The 20,129-nt window shown below is 41.7% G+C and overlaps 3 protein-coding genes across 5 annotated transcripts; 1 reads left to right on the top strand and 2 right to left on the bottom strand.

Moving 5' to 3' along the window:
* On the bottom strand, positions 1–2,901 carry atf4b (activating transcription factor 4b). Its single transcript, XM_085453697.1, has 3 exons — positions 2,688–2,901; positions 1,507–1,962; positions 1–1,397 (listed from the first exon to the last, which is right to left on the bottom strand). Exons 2-3 carry the CDS (start codon positions 1,856–1,858, stop codon positions 400–402), a joined length of 1,350 nt encoding a protein of 449 aa, XP_085309823.1. The 5' UTR covers positions 1,859–1,962; positions 2,688–2,901; the 3' UTR covers positions 1–399.
* A 2,666-nt stretch (positions 2,902–5,567) lies between these two features.
* On the bottom strand, positions 5,568–13,618 carry LOC146711025 (uncharacterized). 3 transcript variants are annotated; one of them, XM_085453699.1, is made up of 13 exons: positions 13,544–13,618; positions 12,179–12,271; positions 11,074–11,214; positions 10,835–10,972; positions 9,352–9,465; positions 8,976–9,065; positions 8,203–8,253; positions 7,653–7,763; positions 7,325–7,441; positions 6,340–6,456; positions 6,016–6,055; positions 5,775–5,828; positions 5,598–5,656 (listed from the first exon to the last, which is right to left on the bottom strand). In XM_085453699.1, exons 2-12 carry the CDS (start codon positions 12,239–12,241, stop codon positions 5,776–5,778), a joined length of 1,035 nt encoding a protein of 344 aa, XP_085309825.1. In that variant the 5' UTR covers positions 12,242–12,271; positions 13,544–13,618; the 3' UTR covers positions 5,598–5,656; position 5,775. The 3 variants fall into 3 exon arrangements, with proteins under 3 accessions (XP_085309826.1, XP_085309824.1, XP_085309825.1); XM_085453700.1 differs by lacking the exon at positions 5,775–5,828 and having other exon boundaries at positions 5,568–5,656; XM_085453698.1 differs by having other exon boundaries at positions 5,589–5,828.
* Positions 13,619–15,848: 2,230 nt separating this feature from the next.
* napsa (napsin A aspartic peptidase) lies at positions 15,849–20,060 on the top strand. Its single transcript, XM_085453702.1, has 9 exons — positions 15,849–16,053; positions 16,331–16,484; positions 16,864–16,987; positions 17,348–17,466; positions 17,615–17,814; positions 17,946–18,068; positions 18,527–18,671; positions 18,764–18,862; positions 19,048–20,060. Exons 1-9 carry the CDS (start codon positions 15,986–15,988, stop codon positions 19,207–19,209), a joined length of 1,194 nt encoding a protein of 397 aa, XP_085309828.1. The 5' UTR covers positions 15,849–15,985; the 3' UTR covers positions 19,210–20,060.
* Positions 20,061–20,129: the final 69 nt, after the last annotated feature.

Raw genomic sequence — 20,129 nt, forward strand, 5'->3', positions numbered from 1 at the left:
TTCATTTAAGCACTTTATTACTCTTTATTGAGAGAATACATGTAGTCTGGTTGTGATATAATATAGACAAGTTGAAAGGTTAAAAAGTCAGTTCCTAGGTTACCAAGGTCCAAATACACGCAAATACATACATAAAATATGTTTATACTGGGAGAAGATTACTTAATTTTCAACTACTTGCTTCTACTTCTACGTGACTATTCAATATTTAATACCAGTGTTGGATACATAAAAGGTGATCATCTGACAAACACTTCTTTTCTTGTGCATCCAAGTCATGCAGTGCAGATGCAGCTTCAACTATACTGTTATTCATTTTCAAAAAAATAAAACCCACTGAGCCCACTTTCTAGTCATCACTTCCTATCACGCATGATCAGTCACTGCTAGGTCCTGCCACTAGGGGTCAGCACTCAGACCCTTCTTGAGCCTTGCCATTCGAACTTCCTCCATCAGTTCTTTGAGATACTCGATCTCTCTGGCCATAGATTCGGCCTTCTCTGCCAGCTCTAGGTTCTTCCTCTCCAACAGCACGTGCTCGTCAGCGAGGGCGTCCTTCTCCGCTCTCTTCTTCTGTCTGTAGCGCGTGGCAGCAGTTTTGTTCTGCTCCATCTTCTTCTGTTTTTTGTCTTTTGGAGGCCTCACAGCTGCACGTTCAGGTCCACCTGCACCGCGTGGGGACTTGACCTTGACACTGGTGGTGCTAGGAGAGGGCGGACTAGCTTTGTAATTTGGTTCCGGGTAGGGTCTGCTTCTGGAGGGTGTTTTTGGAGGGGAGGATGGTGGGGAGCAACAAATGACCTTTGACGTGGTGGCCGTGGTGATCCCGACTTCCTTTTTCGGGGCAAGCACGAGGACGATGCGAGTTGGTGAGAGTGAGAGTACAAGCTTTGGGACCTGAGGGACCACAGTGGCTACCACTGGCTTCACCTCACTCTCTGACACATCCACTTCACTGCCAAGGTCCAGGGTAAAGGTAGGGGAGGAGGGAGACTCTACTACGGGGGATTCAGGGTCTGGGGAGGTAGGCTCTGATTTGATTTCGAGCTCCTCTTGAGGCTCTGGGATACAAAGTGGAGAAGAAGGAACCTCCTGCCCATCGATGCAGGATTCAGGATCATCCACAGTGATGACAGCAGTATCTGAACAGACAGTGGAAGATGAAGGGGGCGGTGTACTTGAAAGAGAAGCAGAGGGAGGATCCATGAGCACAGGAGTTGAGAGAGCTGGCAGGGGGAGGGAGTCGAGCTCCATGGGGCAATCAAAGGAGGCCAGGAGGTCTTCTGGAGAGCTGTGAGACTCTTCAGCAGGACTGCAGGAGCCAATCAGCGAGTCCAGGTCAAGGTCACTAAGATCCACCTTCTCGGCCATCCAGTCCAAGTCACTGAGCGCATCCTCTGTGGAGGCAGAGCAAGCAAAACATGAATGAGCTATTAATTTATACTTCGTTACACTCTGACATCAGGTGTCCGAACTTTTAGGTGTTACTCAACAGTAAGTCGTTACCTTTGCCGTCACCTGAGAGCGCCTGGCTACACGTCAGCTGACCTGGGTGGGCCAATAAAGGGAAGAGCAGATCAGACTCCATCCCGACTTTGTCCCCATGGAGGAGGAGGGCCGGCGGAGAGGGAGGAGGGGAGTAGAAGGGCGGAGGAGAAGAGGAAGACGACAGCGATGAGGAGGTGAGGGGGGAAGCAGGTTCAGCATCCCCCTCCAAGCTTCCTCCTCCTTTCTGTTGTTCTTTGTCAGGGCGGAAAAACAGCGAGTCCATGGCGTCAGCCATGGGAGAGGAAGGCCCCCAGAGAAGGGCCTCCATGTCTTCCTGGCCAAACTGTGAGCTGGTCATCATCATGGTCATAATGGCTGTTGTTGGTCACAAATGGGGAGCGTGACAATGCTAGGGTAGCTTCGAATTCTATTATGCTGTCGAATGCAGCAGTGCTGAGGGTTTCCACGTAGGACCTGAAGACAGAAAGATGAACAAATGTTTTTGAATGCCTGAACACCATTTTAGACACACACACACACACACACACTTCACATTTATTACAGAAAAGAAAGTTCCAAGTATAAACAAAATCATCCTGAGTCAAATTCTTTTAATTTTTACCAACACTGCCCCCAAGACTGCAATACCAGTGATCTATCACGTGTTTCCGCGCAGCTCCCAGTCTTATGACTCTGACGTAAGTCTGCTAGCAAGCGAGGTCAAAGAGTCCGTCTCCCTCCCCACAAAAAAACAAAACAGCTACACTTTTGTTCTCAGTCCGCCTGCAGCGAGCCGCCATTTTGACACAAAGAGGAAACGAACCATTTTCTGAGTGCCACGTTGGCGCTCGGAGGCCGGCATGAGAACACAAGTTTGATTAATCAGCGTGAGAGAGGGTTTAGCGTTTTCACAGATACAATGTTACGAGCTTATTTGCGAAAACTGCGTCAAATGTTACAAATCGTGACAGTAACACGTGTTGCGTCACTTCAGTTTTGTCGTCATTTGATTTAATAGTTTCAAATAAAGGTGTTTAGCGTTCTATTAAATAACTGTATGGTATATATATATATATATATATATATATATATATATATATATATATATATATTTAAAAACATAACAGCAGACTCGTCAGACCGGCTCCCAGGCCAGACGGTTGTCCCCGACAGCTGGTATGTTAAAAAATAATACTTACGACATTTTTGCTGAATTAGAAGTGACTCAGTGCACTGGCTGGATGCACTGTTTTGCTGGCTGCTGCTGGGTCGCGGCACAATTTCACACTGCCATTTCGGCAAATAGCGCGGTGTCCAACAATATCTGCTCGTTGTCTGTTCCGCAGGAGGGAAAATGGCGATAGTTGTGAGCAGTTCGCGATATAGAGCTGATGCAAGGAGTGGCAATATGCATCCGCCGTGCCCACATTATCAATCCGCGTCACACCCACTGTCTGCTGTCTGTCTGAAAAAGTAGTCACTGAAAATAAACTTCTGAAAGTGACGCAGTATTTGTTAATACCACATCTTTCAATATATATAAGCGTAACTGCCATTTATCTGTATAGATAGCGACTAACTGACTAATTGTTATAATAACATAGCAATAGCTTTATTATAAAGTTTCCTCTAACAGGAAGGTTTTTTCAAAGAACTACTTTTGGGTGGTTAATTTTTTAACAGAATTGAAAAGGATGAACTGTGCTGTTGTTACACAAGTGCCACTGGCATCCCTCCTATACCCATCAAAAAAGAATAAATAGTAACAAAAAACCCCAAAACAAACAAATAAATAAATAAAAACATCATTATGCCAGAGGGAGTGATTATAGAGTGTAATAACAGTCCTGACGGTTATTATAGTGTATGTGGGATTGGGTGAGGGTTGCTGGAGGCCACAGCTCAGTGGAAAAGCAGTTCCTCACTCTGTTTGTGCTAGATTGCATTAGTCTGTATCTGTGTGTCTATGTGATTGCACATGCTCATTCCACACAGTGTTCACCACAAGGTGTAGGTCCCACAGGTGGGACGTTTATGATTAATTATCTGGTCTGACTGGTGTTAATGACAATGCTTTTCTTCTCATAACATTCAACTAAGTGTGCCACCTAAAGCTAGTAAGCTGTTAAGCATTATGTCAGCATAAAAGGTACTCTATATTGCCAAAAGTATTTACTCATCTGCCTTCTCATGTATATGAACTTGAGTGACTTCCCATTCTTAATCTGTAGGGTTCCATGTGATATCTCCCGTTTGATATCCCACAAAAACTTGCTCATCCGTGTCTCTGTGGGCCTTGCTTTGTACACTGGTGCGCAGTTATGGAAAGGAGCATCCCCAAACTGTTCCCACAAAGTCGGAGTATGAAATTGTCAAAAATCTCTTGGTGTGCTGAAACATTAAGGGTTCCTTTCACTGGAACTAAGGGGCTGAACCCAACTCCTGAAAAACGACCCAACACCATAATTACATTTGCAAACAGAGCAAATGTTTGAAGAAGCAGTCTGCATGCCTGGGTGCTTGATTTTATACACCTATGAAAATGAAAGTGACTGGATCACCTGAATTCAGTGATCCAATGGATAAGTGAATGCTTTTGGCACTATAATGCACATGTGATCTATATTATGAAAATATTGAGATTTGAAATTGTTATATTTTGAATGATTACAACTATACAACTATCAGCCTCTTCAGCATCAGTTAGTCCTGCACTGAACTTTATAAAAGGATCTTGATGGAAGCATTTTAATAAGGTTCCTGCAGGAGCCCCTCAAGCATTAATAGAGGTTCCTGCAGTAACCTTTTTATTTTTCCTAAATTGAGCTATTAAAGGTTCCGTAAGAAAACTACAAGGTGAACAAGGTTCTTTGAATAACCCCAAGATCCTTGAGATTATCCGAATTCTGAGGGAGTGCTGCGCTTAATGAGTCAAACATTCATCTTTTTTTTATACCATAACACAGGTGTAGCAAGGTGAAGAAAACAAGGTGTATGTTGTGAAGCTAAAGCAAGGAGTGTGATATCCTTCTGCAGCATAACCTTATGATTTCTGCCATTGTTTGTATTCTGCACTGCAGCCACTGTCGCTGACTGGTGTCCTAAAAAAATAAAAAGTAATTACTGATACTCAACTTTGCAGGTGATGCAGTACTGTTTATTGATACCACACGATTAAATGCATACAAGAGTAACTTTTGTTAATTTATATATTTAATCATAATTGTTATCAGGACTTCAGTAGTGACTCCAACATAAGCATTTCCATTTTTACAGTGATGTAAATGTACAGGAACTTTCAAATCAATCAAAAAGGAGTCAAGTCAAACACACTTCACATCTCTGTCACACTGACACACACACACACACACACACACACACACACACACACACACACACACACAAAGGACAAACACAGTGGTCTTTGATTCAAGATAACTTTTTCCACATGTCAATCAGATGATCCAGTCCTTCCTGTAGACCATCAACCAGCAGGCAAACTTTACCCGAAAAAATGCTCTTATTTGACTTCTTCAGCTTCTGACCATTCTTTTCTGTAAAATAAAGATCCATTTCCTTGGTAAAAGCTTGAAGTAATTTCTCAGATGACGTCCCACCTGGTTGTGCAGCTCTCCCCCCATGAATGTCTGTGTTGCTTTTTCCATCACATAATATGTATAACATCCTCACCGCATCCAGATGAGCGCCTGCACTCTTTAACCTAGCAATGCCGTGCCTTCGCAGCTCCATCACTGTGAAGATAATATAATCTAGACAGCATTCCAGATCAGCGACACCTTCCATGTAGTCATTTACCAGTTTCTCAACTGCCGTCCTCGTCACCATCTTCTTGCTGACTATAGCGGCGTGAGCGCCCATACCTCCAGCAGATGCAATCATGCCAGCGCCGACAGCTGTCGCAATCAGCGAGGCACCCATGGTCACCGGAGCTAGGACGATCCCCACCACTGCAGCTACCCCTCCCACAGAAGCCGTGGTCCCTCCGGCAATACCCATGTTTTTGTTGTTCTTCTTGATCTTGTTTAGCTTCTCACAGATGGAATGGAAATCTGTGATGATCTTCTGCAGGTCTTCTTTTCGTTTACTCATTAGAAGATTGTAGAGATGCCAAGCCTTTGCAACATTCATGGATCTCTGACTGATTGAGCTTCAAAGAGCAGTGACAGAAGAGACACAAAGTTGTAGCTCATGTAATTAGGTACACAACAGCTTATCTCGCTGACTTCCATCATCACGCTTATGCAGATTTTCATGTTTTTGGTTACCTCATTTCATCCTCTTTGTCACTCTATAGAGTGACAAAGACGAATCAGAGGACGCTGAAATGATTGCACAGAAATGAATACAATAAACTGGACATAACAATATAATAATGCTCTGTGTTAGCAAGGATCATTTTTCACAAATCTTTTTCATGTTTTTTACATTAATTACTACTTCTTGGAATAAAAGAAAGAATAAAAATGCCTTTTTTCAAGGCAATTATGAAACAAATTTTTTCCTTACTTATCATTCTGTTGAACCAGGTCAATAGCCCGCTGAGGTCCTGAGGAAAACAGATCATTTTTATATGAAAAACACTCGCTGACGAGGGAAAGATCACATTGTACTAAATCACAGTTAGATAAAAGATCAGGTAGACTTTACAGGAAAACCCTGATCTTTGTCATGCATTTGTCTGCAAACACCAACTTGTCATTTGTAAAAACAATGAACTGACTTACATCCATGTCCTTTTTACCATAACAGTAACCAAAAGACAACTTTAATACATGTGTATATTATAAAGCGTGCGTGTCGTATAACTGCAGAGCGCGCTGTCTCTCTCACCAACTCATCTGAATCATCCTGAAGGATCTCGAGGTACCGAGGTGTCTCAGAGTGCACTGATCCTCCAGACACTGAATGTGATGATGGTGGGTTCAGCGGAAGCTGTGGTGGTGTGTTCTGTAATGGACATAATATTTTGGTTGTCAGCTTTCCTATAACAGGAATACTCCAGTTCAGGTAAATAAAATAAGCCATTTCCATAGCAGGAAATTGTTATAATCAACTTCAAGATCATTATTATTCCCATGAGTTTCACAGGTGACTCTGCTGTGGAAATTTTCCAGCCGTGAAAGCCGCTTGGCTCTCGCAGTTGTGTTATTGCTAGTCACAGACGTGGTACACAGAGGAGAAATCCAATTCAACTGATTTTTCCTCTTATGTCAGGGTTTATACATTTATGTCACTGATGTTATACAATGGGTCCAGATTAGGGAGATAAGTCTGTGTAGTCCCAAAAAGGTTGATTCTGTTCATCTGGACTTAGCGTGGGAGAAACCTTTCGTTTTTAAGAAGATTTTATATATACTACTAGATATAAAATCCAAGTGCCTTAGTTTTAAAATGACTTGGTGTTCAGGACTGGCAGGCCTTTCAACAGTACAGATCATGAAAGAAAGCCCACTTCTTCAAAGAGGCCGGTTGCCTTGAATGTAAATGCTTGAAAAAGAATTTGTGGCTTATGAAATTCAATAAAAAACTGTGACTTTATAGCGTGATGAAGCATAGAGATATTTTTTAAAAGCGATCAGCTGGTAACTCAACGTACAGACTTGAAACTTGGACAAGTTAATCAGTGGACCGTCACCAGCTGTTGTGACAAATTTCAGAAATTTTAACTCACAAAAAAATATGTGAGCTGCTATGGACCTGCATGGTAGAGCAGGAGGGAGATAATGTAAAAACATATAAACACTGTGTAGCATTAGTTTGTGAAACCCGAGAGAAGTCTGTATCCATATTGCATGACTTTTAATTTGCAGTTTACCCGTGTACTGTAGTTGTTTCCAGTGACGTTCAGTGATTCTTGAGAACGAGCCTGTGAGACAGGAGTTAGATGTGTGGAGCCTGCAGGGGAAGGTGGGGACTGACATTCTGGCTTGTTCTAGTCACACACAAAAAGTTAACATAAGACAAATATTTCATATAATACTATTTTAACTAGAGAGAGTCAGGTCCTATTTATGTCCTCTTATTGTAATACTTATTTAGCTCCAGCTTAGAAAATATTACAATTCACATTCAGATGTCTCAGAGAAGTCTGTCTTTACATTTATGACATGAGGGAAATATCTTGTCGCGCATGGAGCACTTACCTCGTATCTCTGACTCGCTGAAGACTGTGTTTCATAATATTGGGGGGGACTTTGAAAACGATGAGGCCGAGGAGGGGGAGGAGGAGGCTGTTTAATATGCAGATCTGGATTCTGTGGCAAAAAATAAAGTGCAAATTACACATTTATTTAGCATTTAACCAGAAGCAGATCTTTCAACAGATTAATCCTCCAAAGACAAAACCAAATCCAGAAAAGGGAATAAAAACAGATCTAATGGAAATAAAAAAGCATTTTTCAAAAGTAATAAATGGAACAGGTTGGATCAGGAAGTCGTTTCTGGAACCAGTGGCATATTAGGTTTTTTACAGACAAGAAATATTTTTATTACTAATCTTAATGCTTAAAAATAATCCCAAAAATTCCCTTTGTGGGTTGACCTTGATAAAGTGTGCTTGTCAGTGCTCGACACGTAATATAAGTGTGGTGTAAAGTCTTTATTATCTGTCATTCCATCTCTTAATGATGAGCGCATGCTTTTCTGCACTGTTAATCGCTGTGATGGCGTGCATCCAAGGACCAACTCTCATACTCGTAAAGGCGAAGAGTTTCTCCCTGAGATAGTGCTGCTGCTGGGGGATTCCTGGAGATGAGATGAAAAGAAAAGTTTGTTAGTCCGGTTTGTGGTCTGAGAATCAACGACCTACTTCCTCTCAAGTTGTAGTTGCATGATGTGCTTGAGTATGAACAAAAATCTGAGTGTAGTCCAACATTTTACAGAGCTGAGTATTCCTGCTGTTTACTGCTGGGTTGGACCAACATTGCCACAATATTACTAAAACTCTGGTAAAATATTATCTCGACTATAGTTGCAAGCAACAGTGAATAGCCAGGCAGTTTAGCTGGTCAAAGTTGACGTGGCAACTGTAGCCAGTGATCAAGAAACAAAGTTTTGTGGCAAGAGATGTAAACAGTTGCTGAAATATAATCTCATTTCCTGTGTGAGGGTGTCTCCACCTTATTCATTCGAATTTAGTCAAACTGAAACTCGTTTGCTTCAAAAGGGATGTGTTTAAATGCAGGTCCAGCTTTGACCAGCTTTGGCTGGTAGCTCAAGATACTGACACGAAACTTGGAGAAATTAATCAGGGGACGGTCACCAACTGTTGTGCTAAATTTCAAAAATGTTCCCATACATTTAATGGGCTGCCGTAGAGCTGCATGGGGGAGCAGGAGGGAGATGAAGAACAGATCTATAAACCGGTGAAAACGCTATGTTTGCTTGTATAGGTTCAGAGAAGCTCAGAGAAGAAGCGTTCTCTGTAGTGCATCACTTTAAGTTTGCGGTTTAGTTTGCTCACTTACGTTTGGTGATTCCTGAGAAAGAGCTGGAAAAACAGGAGTTAGATGTGTGGAGCCTGCAGAGGGAGGCCTGGATTGATGATCTGATGTGTTCTTTAAAAAAAAAGAAAGAAAGAAAGAAAGAAAGAAAGAAAGAAAGAAAGAAAGAAAGAAAGAAAGAAAGAAAGAAAGAAAGAAAGAAAGAAAGAAAGAAAGAAAATGAAAATGCATAATACTATTTGATTCAACAAAGATTCAGGTTCCATGCATGTATTTTTGTTCTAATAACAATTTAACGCCAGCTTAGAAAATAATATATTGCACATTCAGATGTTGAAGAGAAGTCTGACTCTACGTTTATGACCTGAGGGAAATATCTTGATGACGATGGAGCCCTTACCTCGTATCTTTGACTCGCTGATGAACTCATCTGGCCATAACTGCTGTGGGAAGCTGGAAAACGATGAGGCTGAGGAGGGGGAGGAGGAGCCTGTTCAATGTGTAGATCTGGAGTCTGTGGCAGAAAAATATCAAAGTCAGTCAGAGCATTTGAATTAAAAAGATACAGTCTCCTGTCAAGAGATTTATTCTAAAAGACACTTCTTCAGCGGAGAGTCAGAGAGTGGAGAAACACACGCTGCAGTTTTTACTTGCAAGGGCGGTCAGAGAGCGCTCACATCAGAGTGGGGGCCCTGTGATGTGCGCTCTGTTCTTGCACTTGTCTTTATTTATACACAAGAATAATACAACAGTGAATACATTTGTTCAGTGGAATGTTGATACGTGAGCAGGTGCATATGTGGTTGTGTATGTTAGGTGTATGTGTGTGTGTGATTCTGAAGGACGCGGCCCCTCTTCTTGTTAGGGAGTGAAGATAAAAATGTTCTCTCCACTTCCTGGTAGGGAGTGAAACCGCTTGTTCAGCTCTTATTATCGCTGTGAGAAGAACAAGTCTTGTAGTGAACAACAGTCTAAGTCATCAAAAGGTTATTATGCAGTATTCTATCACATGCAAACTTATATCATTAAAAGCTTATACTGACTACTAAGTACAATTTTCCATTGACATCTCCACAAACTCTAAATGTCATCACAGAATACATCTACAAATAGACAGTGATTATGTGGGAATGCTGTGGAAGAGCATTAGGAAAAACTTTCAGGTTAAAAAATTAAGCTTCCAGTCATTGAGTCAGCTATGGATCATATCAGAGACGTTTTGAAGAAGAGGACCTTTGAACAGGATAAACATTCAAAGACATTACCAAATTCACAAAGGGATAGCGAGAAAAGGACTAAATGGAACAAAGGTTTGGCCTGATCAAATGCAGATTGTGTTCTCCATTAGTTATTCCTGTGACTTTCTGGATTCTTGTAACTAGCACAGAATGAATGTAAAAGTTAGGCTTGGCCGTGAGTTTGAAAAGTGAATACAACTCATGGTATCTTAAACTTTCAGTCTTTCTAGGAGCCTGCATGTGGTGACTAATGTGGTTCCAAAAAGGCATGAAAATGTACAGAAATAGATGCTTGCTTGTTCAGTGACCTCATTAAACACCTCCCAGCTGAGTTTTTGGTCTTTACCAGCACTGCATGATATCTATCTTGATCAATTCTGGCCCCAGCTGGAGTAAAATAAAACTAGTGACTGATGTCACAATGGCTACACCTTTTCTTCTATATGGTCTGTGGTTTTAACACTGACCTGTTATATATAATACGTCAGCACAACTCTGAGAAGTCCACATTTAGTTTGTGTTTTTGTCTTATGTTCACGGAGCTTGTCTAACAACCATGAAAAGGCATTAGCTTCCTTGTCACAAAACCCACAAGGACGCATAGTTCCCCAAGTATTCTTTCTAAAGATAAAAGTACTTTTCTACCATCACGGGTGAATGAGCATTTGAAGCGCTTTCTGCGATTGCTGGTTTTTCAGCATTTTTTTTAGTATCGGTTGGTGGTTTGGGAGCAGGGCGAGCAGGCTGAGGCCTCTTATAGCCCACAGGGGATCCACTGGAAGTCTGGTCACAAAAAAGAGGAAATGAATCAATACATACTTATTAGTATCTGCTATCTTTATGAGCCAATATGTGATTAAGTGAAAAAAAAGAGCTCAACTTACCGCAGTAGGTGCTATGCTTCCAGCCTTATTGGAGGACTCAGCTTTGTTACTGGTGCTATTGGTTTGTTGATATAATTTCAACCTGGGCGCTGGTACAGGCTTGACTTTAATTTCTGGTTGAGCTTCATGTGTGTCATCAGGCTGTCAAAAATAGCAGGCAATTAGCATTTTGTTATCTGCTACTCCAGTGCCAAACAAGCAGAGACGCTGTGTAAAATGCAAATAAATGCAGAATGCAATGATTGAGAAATCTCATAAAGTCAAATTGTTTTCAAACTGTTTAAAACAAGTAATTTCCCCATGGGGATCAATAAAGTATCCATAAAACTGTCTAAACAGAGAAATATACCATTTTTAAGAAAAAAATTGCGCCATGTTTTTTACCAGCTCCTCTTCTTCATAAACGTCTGCTAGACTTTTGGGAATGAAACGTTGTCTGACTGTAGGCAGGCAAGTTCACAACCAGGACTCTTCTACTACTAAGTCATGGTACACTATTAGATGCAGTGTGTGGCTCAGCATTATCTGCTGAAATGTCATGGAAACTCTGGATGGGAGCATATGTTGCTCTAAAACCTGTGCATCCCGTTCAGCATCGACGCTGTCCTTCTAAACGTGCAGACTGCCAATGCCATAGGCACTAATGCAACCCGTTAGAAATGCAGACTGTTGAACTGAGTACTGATAACAAGGCGGATGGTTCTGTTCCTCTTCAGTCTGGGGAACACGGCATCCACGTTATCCATAAAGAATTCCAAATTTCTATTCGTCTGACCACAAAAAGGTTTTCCACTTTGCCTCAGAGAAGACAGCAGCATGATAGTTTGCCCTCTTGTGAATAAAATATGGGTTCACAGGATTTGCAAATCATTGCATTCTGTACAAGCAACAGTTTAATTACAAAAATATTGAGCTTAATTAAAGGAAAGCTGAAAGATTTGTTTATTCACATACAAGGCCTAAAATTCCATTTTTTTATACTGCTATAAATGTTCAGAATTCTTCTAGAGAATAGATACAATGTTTAAATTAGAAGTGTGAACACCCAAAAAATAAAGACTCAGCAGTTCATGGACGCAGGAGGTTAATGTGAATCAGTTTTTACCAGTAAAGCGTCCGGGTCTTCGTAGATAGGCTGTTGGATTTCATCTGAGCTGGCTGACTCCATTGTGTCATTTGTCCTTCAGGGACTGGATGACTTTGGGGTTTAAAGCGTGACAGAAATGAAAAAAAAAAAAAACTCATTATTTTTGATAAGGGAAAAAGAATGCCTATTTGTTTAGTTGATTTGTCAGGAAAACACAACTCATAATTAGATGTTACAAGAAATTCTTCTGTTAACCAGGAACTGCTAGGAAGGGATTTTTTTTTTTTACCTTTTTTTTTTTTAAGTTCAGTTTCTATACATTTTATCTCCTGACAATCTTTCAAAAACCTAACTTAATACCTTCCTTTCCCCAGCTCCACCTCTACAACATATAAGACTACACATGTGCATATGATGTGGCTGTCTATGGATTGGATTTTAGCAGCTATCATGGGCCAGTTATGCACTTATGGCCCTCTCCAGGATTATTGGTTTGTTGATATCTCAGGAAAACACACTTATAAGAACAGCAGTGAACCACTGAAGGCCTTCATTCTAGATTTAGCAAGAATCTTAAAGACACGTGTCAAGATTAGAGATGAAAAAGTTTGTTATGTCATATTTTTAAGGACCTGATGTTCAGCCACACCTGACACTGCCGTTAATAATGGCATTAGACATTATTTTAGATGATTTTCTCTGACTTTATTAGCTCTGTTTCAGGCAAAGCTATTTTCAAGTCCAGTCCAATGCAATCTCTACTTGCAACTGGCCATCTTTACAGACAAATTGCAGCAAACCGCGGCTTTCCTGTAATTATTTAATACTTTTATACTGTCTTCCTCAGCTAGACTATAAATACTTGTTTTGTTTTCTCATGGGTTATAGCAGAAAAGTTGGGTTATGCAGTTAAATGATCAGACTCGTGCAAGGAAAAAACAATACATGCCTAGAATGCAATGACAAGTTAGCTTATGTGTGACTTGCATCGCTGATAAAAACGAATGTGTCTTTCCTAACAGAAGCCTTTACAGGAAGCGTGCGACACCTGCAAACACATCTGCAGTCTGGTTAAAAAGATGTGTGAAATCTTCTTTGAATGAACAATTATGTTCCAAAACATAATTGGAACATGGGATCCAGTTATGTTTTACTATATCTATTATATCTTACACTAAACTGAGTATTTAACTGTATAAGCTGCAGCATATAGGTGATAGCTCTTCAACTCATGCTCAAACTCTTGGTGATGGTGACATTTTCTTTGTAACATTATGTAGCTTTTAGGCCTTTTAATGTTCTATAATATTAATATTTTCTATAGAATATTCTTTTAATTCTATAAAAATAAAATAAATAAACACAAGAAAAGGCCATTCTTACCACCGTGCTCCCGTTTAGAAGGTAACTTTATCTGCTATTCCTTGTATTTTCCTTCATGACTCCAGTGTGTTAAAGGATTTTAACACACTGGATGCTGTACTGGTAGCACCTGTCGCGCCACAGTGCCTGCTCCTCCCACCAGCGTCATGATGGAGGCGCAAATATGTGGGTGGATCCAGTTTCTAGACAGATGAAAAATTGGATAGTAACCTAAAGACAACTGTCAAACCCGTTTGTGTGTGTGTGTGTGTTGGCCATTTTAGTTTTTTTTTTTTTTTTTCCATGCCTGTATACCTGTCAGTCGATAACACACTTGTCTGTGCAGGGGATTTAATCTAAAACTTGTTTGACAGGCCAGCTGTGCACCTGCTTTGACAGCAACTGTTTCTCATGCTTCATCATGGGATCTCTCAGATTTCTGCCAGTTTGGAGAATGACCGACCTAAGATCCTGTGGGTCTTTCAGATACAGATGGACAAAATGATGGTGGCTAACCAACCGGACATAGTGGTGGTAGACAAACAGAAGAAGATGGCCGTAGTGATCGATGTAGCGGTTCCAAATGACAGCAACATCAGGAAGAAGGAACACGAGAAGCTCGAGAAATACCAAGGCTCAGAGAAGAGTGTGAAAAAATGTGGAGGGTGGTAATCGGAGCACTAGGTGCGGTAACTCCCAAACTAGGCGAGTGGCTCCGGCAGATCCCAGGAACAACATCAAAGATCTCTGTCCCGAAGAGCGCAGTCCTAGGAACAGCCAAGATACTACGCAGGACCCTCAAGCTCCCACAACTCTGGTAGAGGACCTGAGATTGAAGGACAGACCGCCCGCCGGGGCGAGAGCTGAATCATATATATATATAAATTCCCCGCTCGCCCCTGTGGGCGGTTTAGCCTTCAAGCTCGGTGGTTTACCTTTTGACGTTGGGAATATTTTCTTGGCACACTTTGAGGCCCACAACACCAACTGAGCATCAGTTAAACTGAACAGCCTGAGTAGTGTGCTGACCATGTCCATCCCTTCTTCAACACAGTGTATCGATCATCTGATGTCTGTTTCCAGCTGAATATCTGTCATGAAGCTCAAATCAAATCATCACAAACTGGTTTCTTGAACATGACAATGAATTCACTGTACTTAAATGGCCTCAGCTGTCACTAGATATTAATCCAATAGCACATCTTTGGTTTATAGTGGAATGGGAAATTCACATCACGGACATACAGCTGGTAAATCTGCAGCAACTGTGTGATGCTGTCATGTTAATATAGACCAGAATCTCTGAGGAAGGTTTCCAGCACCTTGTTGAATGCATGAAAAATTAAGTTAACGCAAAAGGGGGTCCAAACTGATACTAGTGAGGTGTACCTAATAAAGTGGTTGGTGTTCTGTGTTTCCCTTTTTATATTGAGTTGTCTCTGGATGAGGTCTCTTTGTCTCCTGCACATTTCCCAGCCTCCCCTGGTTTTTGGACTGTTCACCTTAGGACTCGGGTTTAGATCACAGATTACAGCTACTTCCATTTTGTTATATAATTATCTGTCATATGACGTGCTGTTGGGCACCACACATCATCACATCCCTGCCTATATAAACAGTAGGGATAAGTGTCTAATAATGCTACCCTTTTACTCCAATAATTACATGGATGTTTAATATATTTGAACATACCTAAAACAGTGTATCCAACCAACAATTTCAACTGTGAGGTAACAGTCCTAAGTGAAAACAAGCCAAAAGTGTGCATATTCATATTTGAGTAGGACTTTAAATGGTGAGCTTCTAAAAGCAGCGGTCAGTCATTTGGACACTGTGGAATGACTTTCTAAAAGCAGCAGAAGAAAAAAAATCGAGTCCTCGTGGCTTGGTTACTTCCCTATTTTATCAAAAACCACAGGCTGAATACTACTCGCCATGTCAAGCATTTATAAAAACCAACTATCTTATAAACACCAGTGCCTTTACCAAAGATGAAACTGCAGCAGGAGCCCATGTTTTTGAAACTCAATTGACACACACATCTCTCTAACTCTATTTAGTCAGGTCTGTGTTTGAGGAGCCTCATCAAAAGTAGCCTTTCACCAACAGCCAGTAACAAACTGCATGTTTACAGATTATTCACCGAGCTTTTTGTGGGACGTTTTCCATTATTTTAACACATCTGTGCAATGCGCAGTGAGCAGAGTAGAACTCGTGACCCGTCACACACCTAGTGCGCCTGTTTGTAGCTCTGAGTGACGGCCGCACTCTTCAACCAATGGCAGCTTCCTTTTCATTATTGCCCTCCAACCGCGGAGCCGCAGAGCGGACAAAGCCGAGTGAGAGCGGATGTTATCGAAGTACTTTCACTCAGCTTTAGTGCGTCAGTTGAAGTAGACGGTTCCGCGTTTCGGCGTCCATTAGCCTCGGAAATTAAGTGGACTTTTACTCTGGAGGTCAGAAATGAGTCGACTGCAGATACTTTGTGTGGCCGGGGTGCTGCTGCTAGCACAATGCACCGCCATCCTGAGGTAAATAACATTTATCTGCCAGTAGTGATGTAACTTGCGCGTGCTACTATTGCTATCCGTCCCTCTGACTTTAAATAAGGATTCATGAATGCTCGCGTGCTGTTGTCCCTTCCGGTCTGAGGCAGCACCTGTCGCAGGTGTACTTAAAAATATTATTTACTGCCAGTTTTGTCCACTTGAGAGGCTTCAGTGTGAGAAGGGTTTCTGTGTGGACAGCACCAGGAAGCTGCATCTTTGCGCGCGAGTCCTTTAATTAAATCTCGTTTTGTTATGGCAGAGTTCCTCTTTATAAAACAAGGAGCCTGCGCCGCCTGATGAGCGATAATGGGTTGTCCGTGGATGAGCTGCGGGCTTTGGCGAAGAGCACCGGATCACCGGACAGCGCTCCATCCCCACAGCTGCCCGTGGAAAGGCTGACCAACTTCTTGGATGTATGTATCACCTGCAGGACACTTCAGTTAAAAGTTACAAATTAACAGTTCATGCATGAACGTAAATACACCTAATGTTAGTGTGCAGGTCTTATTCAAGGGTCAATCGCATATTTTAACCTGTGAGAGAGAGATTTTAAATTAAGTAAATATTAGACTTAAGCACCTGTGATAACACATGTTTTCCCCCCCTTTCTTCTTTGCTCTGTATTTGAAATAACTTGGGGGATGGAAAAAAAAGTCTGAGATTAATGCTAAGATTAATTTTGTGCTGAGAACTAGTACAGCTGAAAGACAAACTGTTATATTGGCAGTAACTCCTGCACGATCCTGCTTAACTTTGTCAGTACTGCATTGTTTCCCGGTTTTGTCTCCTTAGTCTCAGTACTATGGGATTATAAGTATTGGCACCCCACCACAGAACTTCACTGTGCTGTTTGACACTGGCTCCTCCAACCTGTGGGTCCCCTCCATTCACTGCTCCGTGTTGGATATTGCCTGCTGTGAGTTTGAATATTTATTTATTTGTTATTTTTGAAAAAAGGACTTCAGATTCAAAAGCTTTTAGTAACTTTAATGCCAAAGTTTGATGGGTTCTTTCTCTGCCCTGTGCACCACCTTTCCACCAGATTTTATGAAAATACACTGTGGTTTTTACATAGCACTCAACAGTCAGAGACAGAGTGCTATTGACTTATTGGAACCACATCCTCATTTAGATTTGACAGCATATGTGGTGGATAATGGCAGGGGCCTCTCAGGGGCCTGGGAGCAGCTCACTGGGCAGCTCCCCATGTATGCAGGAGTATGAAGTCCAACAAATCCATGAATTTTAAGTATGATTGATGGTTTTCTCTTATCAGGGTTTCATCACCGCTACAACTCAAAGAAGTCGAGCACATATGTCAAGAATGGCACAGAGTTCTCCATCCAGTATGGCAGGGGCAGCTTGTCTGGCTTCATCAGTGGGGACACTGTCACTGTGAGTTTGAGAAACACTCAGTCACTATCACTAAGCTCTTTGTTTGACTGCATTTCTCAGTTTTGGTGATCACACCATTCCTGGCATTCCTTCGAAGCATTTATTGTGTATTAACCATTCCCTCTTATTCCTTTGGCATGGATTGCAGGTTGCAGGTCTGTCTGTGCCTGGGCAGCAGTTTGGAGAAGCGGTGAAGCAGCCCGGGATCACGTTTGCCCTTGCGCGATTCGATGGGGTGCTGGGCATGGGCTACCCCTCAATATCTGTAGCTGATGTCATGCCGGTGTTTGACACGGCCATGGCTGCCAAGCTACTCCCCCAGAACATTTTCTCTTTCTACATTAGCAGGTTGGTATGCAATTGACAGTTTAGCCTTACACTGCTGTATTATTTAAACTGTGTGGAGAAGTCAGCTGTGAAAATGTGTTTGGTGTTTTTTGCTAACACGATGGCTTCTTTTTACTTTTACCTTCCACCAGAGACCCGACCGCAGAAGTAGGAGGGGAGCTGACGCTGGGAGGGACAGACCCGCAGTACTACACTGGAGACCTGCACTATGTTAATGTGACACGAAAGGCCTACTGGCAGATTGGGATGAACAGGTGAGAAGGAACCTGAGTGGCTTTGTTCTTAAAAGTTGAATAGTCCACATGACACATGACAGACTTTCTGTTCCCTGTTTGTCATGGATACTATCCGTGACGTCAAAGTGAGCGTGCATGCAGGAAAAAAACATTTCAGATTAGATTAGGTTAGATTGTTATTATTTCTGCCTACAGAAATATATGTTTCCATAGTGTGGATCTGAGCACATTAAATGCATTAAGGGTATAGGGAATAGAAGGGTGCAGGTGGGTAGCAACACAGTTTGCAGAGGGGCAGCAGCTGTGCGTAAGTTAAAGCAGTATAAGCAGTGTGACATATGTGAGATTTGCCAGTTGGATGTGTAGGCGGATGAAAGTTGGGTTTAAATGTGTGGTGAACAGCAGATAGTGAACATAAGCTCATGCCCCTTCTTTCTTGGTCCCACCATGCTGGTTCCTTCTTACCGTCCCCACAGAGTTGATGTTGGCAACCAGCTGACTCTTTGCAAAGCCGGTTGCCAGGCTATCGTTGACACAGGGACGTCCCTAATTACGGGTCCTAAGGAGGAAGTCAAGGCACTGCAGAAAGCCATTGGAGCGATCCCCCTGCTCATGGGAGAGGTAAAGATGAGTGTGTAATTACAAGCCACCCACTGCATCTTTCCACCTTGATTTTTAACTTAATTTTGACATACATTTTCTGTCCCCTTCAGGCCTTGATCGAGTGTAATAAGATTCCAACTCTCCCCGTTATCTCTTTCGACATTGGAGGAAAGACGTTCAACTTGACCGGAGAGGATTATGTCGTGAAGGTATTGACTTAAACCAATAAGAAGTGGTGTTTTTAAGTCATAATAAAATCTAATGACAGTTTTTGTAATTATTGCCCAAAAACTGTAAGAAACAATCATCAGTTGTCACATGTCCTTTAGTGGTAGTGAGGTCAAAGATGATGATTGCTGAGGGTAAGGAGTAAAATCTTTCCCCTTGTTTGCAGGAGTCTCAGCTGGGTGTGACTATCTGTCTGTCAGGCTTTATGGCCATGGATATCCCACCTCCTGCAGGACCCCTCTGGATCCTGGGAGATGTATTCATTGGGAAGTACTACACAGTGTTCGACAGGAATGCTGATCGCGTGGGGTTCGCCCCTACCAAGTAGACAATGAAACAGTTTAAGATATACTGCACTTCTCCTTTTTAACAGTAATTTCACTTTAAAAGTCCCGCAATGCAAAATTTCATCGACAGTCTTGCTTTATTTGATTTGCAGAGATATCTGACATTTGCATGCAGAAATGAGGTTTTCATGAATCACCAAATGATTTGCAGTGAGCTAATAGGGACGCTACATTAATGACCACAAATCAAAGGAGTGATGTGAACAAAGGGACTACTACAACCCATTTCTTACACTTGTCTGTTTAAATACTTTTGATTTTTTTTAGCTTTAACATATATTTTATAGAATACTATGCAAACCTGTGCATTTCAATGTCTTTGGATGGTTTAAATTTGTGTGATTTTAAGTGTGCCACACCTTTTGCACACAAAAAGCACAATAATATGAACAAAAGTACTGGGCTACCTACACATTACTCCTGCAGGAGCGGCTGGAAATCCATGCCATGAAGCTCCCAACATACAATTTTGGTGCCCATGTTAACGCCAGCAGAGGTTTGGACCTCTACAGTTACGGAGCCAGGAGAGCAATGGCAACTTTAATGCTGTCAGTGACCCCATCCTATAATTTTATATGGTTTGACTCTTTGTGGCTTGTTTTCTGAGGTATCTAAACATTTCCACTTTGCAATACCGCTTATAACTGATTGTAGAATATTTAGGAGGAAAGAATTCCCCAGGCTGCCTTGTTGCAATGGTAGCCATCCTATTACAGCACCATGCTTTAAGGTGGGGCCCACTGCTGTTGTCCATACAGTGTATATGAGGATTTGTGTAACATGCATTTTTGAATTTGATTACTGACTTTTGACAAAATAAAACTTTAAAATAAATAAATATTTTGTCACTTTTTTTGGGAGACATGTTTATTAGTTGTAACCCATCAGTGTGGAACCACAA

The sequence above is a fragment of the Copadichromis virginalis genome, linkage group LG4 (assembly GCF_057382275.1).
Source record: "Copadichromis virginalis isolate Kocher_CV1m ecotype Utaka linkage group LG4, C_Virginalis_male_GT1.1, whole genome shotgun sequence".
In the NCBI taxonomy this organism is placed as follows: domain Eukaryota; kingdom Metazoa; phylum Chordata; class Actinopteri; order Cichliformes; family Cichlidae; genus Copadichromis; species Copadichromis virginalis.